The sequence below is a fragment of the Terrapene carolina genome, unplaced genomic scaffold, assembly GCF_002925995.2.
Source record: "Terrapene carolina triunguis isolate 2854851 unplaced genomic scaffold, T_m_triunguis-2.0 Scaffold21828, whole genome shotgun sequence".
In the NCBI taxonomy this organism is placed as follows: Eukaryota; Metazoa; Chordata; order Testudines; family Emydidae; genus Terrapene; species Terrapene triunguis.
Window position 1 is genome coordinate 1 of NW_020686179.1, and position 2,528 is coordinate 2,528.

General features: G+C 55.8%; 1 protein-coding gene across 1 annotated transcript; it reads left to right on the top strand.

Moving 5' to 3' along the window:
* Positions 1-1,728: 1,728 nt before the first annotated feature.
* Positions 1,729-2,299, top strand: LOC112124219 (F-box/WD repeat-containing protein 7-like; the record flags this gene model as incomplete). Its single annotated transcript, XM_026662054.2, has 2 exons — positions 1,729-1,811; positions 2,107-2,299. Coding segments are annotated over 2 exons (276 nt in total), but the record flags the coding sequence as incomplete, so codon positions are not given.
* Between the last annotated feature and the right edge of the window lie 229 nt (positions 2,300-2,528).

Consider the following 2,528-nt stretch of genomic DNA (forward strand, 5'->3'; position numbering starts at 1 on the left):
GAAGGAAACCTATGACAACATGAAACAACTTTTGAGGTGCATAAACTATGACCAACATCAGTGGCAGCTTTGTGGCGATTTGAAGGTTGTTGCTCTCTTGCTTGGTCTGCAGACTGGATACACAAAGTACTGCTGTTTTCTCTGCGAATGGGATAGTCGTGCAAGAGATTCCCACTACATCAAGAAAGATTGGCCACTCCGACAGTCATTGGAGCCTGGGAGGAAAAGTGTTCAGCATCCACCACTTGTTGAATCAAGGAAGATTTTGTTACCACCCTTACACATCAAGCTGGGTCTGATGAAGAACTTTGTCAAGGCCATTGACAAAACACAAGCAGCTTTCAAGTACCTCCGTGGAAAATTTCCAAGGTTAAGTGAAGCTAAGATAAAGGAAGGTGTCTTTGTTGGTCCTCAGATTCGTGAACTTCTTCGAGATGATGCATTTGACCATGCACTGCGTGGCAAGGAAAAGACGGCATGGAAAGCCTTCCAGTTAGTGGCAATAAATTTTCTCGGAAACAACAAGGCAGACAACTACAGGTTGTTGGTGGAAAACCTCCTCAAGGCATACAAAAGCCTTGGTTGCAACATGTCACTAAAGATACATTTTTTGCACTCTCATCTAGATTTTTTTCCACCGAACTGCGGAGCAGTGAGCGACGAGCACGGCGAGCGATTTCACCAGGACATTGCAACAATGGAGAAACGCTATCAGGGCAAATGGAGCCCATCAATGCTTGCAGACTATTGCTGGACAGTGACAAGAGATGCTCCATTTAATGAATACAAGAGACAAGCCAAGAAGCGCCGAGTAGACACTGAATAGGACTAAACTATGTACAGAATAGTTTTTTGCCTTTTGTTTCATAATAAATTTTATTTATATAACCCTTTTGCTGATTTTTGAAGTGTTACATAAACAGGACAGGTGAAATATTATCATGTAAAGCAACCATAAACACATGAAAAGACCTAGGTTTACAATTTATGATTAAAACTCTACTATCTACACAATATACATAGACATAAAATGTAAAAACTTAAATATCTTAGAAACAGTAGCCAATCAGTTGTTTTAATTGTCATATTTGAATTCAGCACATCAAAATACATAATAAATAGCACATTTTATCTCTGAAGCAGACGACTTCTCAAAAATTGTAGACCAGTGTTATCCCCCACCCCCGTCCCGATTTTTTACACTTGCTATCTAGTCAGCCTAGTCTGTTCGGGGTGGTCCTGCGTGCGGGCAGAGGGGGGCAGGGGGGCGGGACTGGGTGCGGGCGGAGGGGGGCAGGGGGGCGGGACTGGGTACCCCCGGCTCCCCATACAGCTGCCTCTGGAGGGATGAGTGTCTGGGACTGCAGCGTGGCCCTGCCTGGCCCTGGGCCCAGCCTCCCTGGAGAGTAGCCTGGGCCTGGAGAGGAGCAGTTCTCCGGCTGGTGTCGGGGCTGCTCTGGGCCTGACACACATTGCCTTGGGGGCTAGTGTGCTGGGAAGCTCCAGCCCTGAGCGGTGCCGCATGGGCCGGGCTTGGGGCCCAGGCTCCTGTGCTGCTGGGGGTCCCCCGAGGAGCCTGCCTGAGTCAGGCTCCTCCTCCGCTGGGAGCTGCCCTCGGGCTGTCTTCAACCTACATCCCGGCCCTGCCTCTCCCCCGGGGACGCCCCAGCCCCCTGGGCGGCTGTGCTGGGGTCACCTGCCCTAACCCCACCCCCCATCTGCTTGCAGATGAAGCGGAAGTCGGAGAACGGCCTGGACAGCAGGGCCCTGTCCCCTGGCAAGAAGCTCTGCAAGGGCTCCGAGTACAGCAGGTGAGCGTTGGGCTGTCCGGGGGCAGGCAGGAAAAGGGGTCATTACTTACCCCCCCCACCCCCAGTCACCGGTTCACGGCCCCCAGGGCTGCTCGGCTGAGCAAAGGGGAACCGGGCGGGGCAGGGCTGGGATGTGTGGGGAGTGTGGGATGGCTGCAGTTGGTTCTTGGGGTGGGGGAGCCTGGCAAGTGGAGGGGCTGGGGGTTGGCTCTTGAGAACGGGGGTGGGGGTCTAGATGACTTCCCCGGTGCTATTGTGTCTCACCTGTCGGGTCTCTCCATGGTGCCGGTCCCAGGACACTGGGCCCCTGCATTCCCAGCCCCACCACCACCTTTGGGGACCTGCGCAACGCCAAGCCAGGCCAGGGCCGCCGGCGCCGCATCCCCTCGGTCGCCCCGCCCCCGGAGCTGCAGGACTGGCTCCGCACCTTTCAGGTAGGGGACCAGCTCCTCCCCCTCAGCACTGCGGGGCCCCCGTCCACCGGCCCAGTGGTCCCTCCAGTGTCATGGTCCCTCTGGGCACAGACTGAGAGAGCATGTTGGGAGGGGCGACGGAGCTGCGGGAGGGATCCCAAGGGAGGGACGGTCGCTGGGGCGACGGAGCCGTGGGAGGATCCCAAGGGAGGGGCAGTCGCTGGGGCGACGGAGCCGTGGGAGGATCCCAAGGGAGGGGCAGTCGCTGGGGCGACGGAGCCGCGGGGGGGATCCCCGGGGAGGG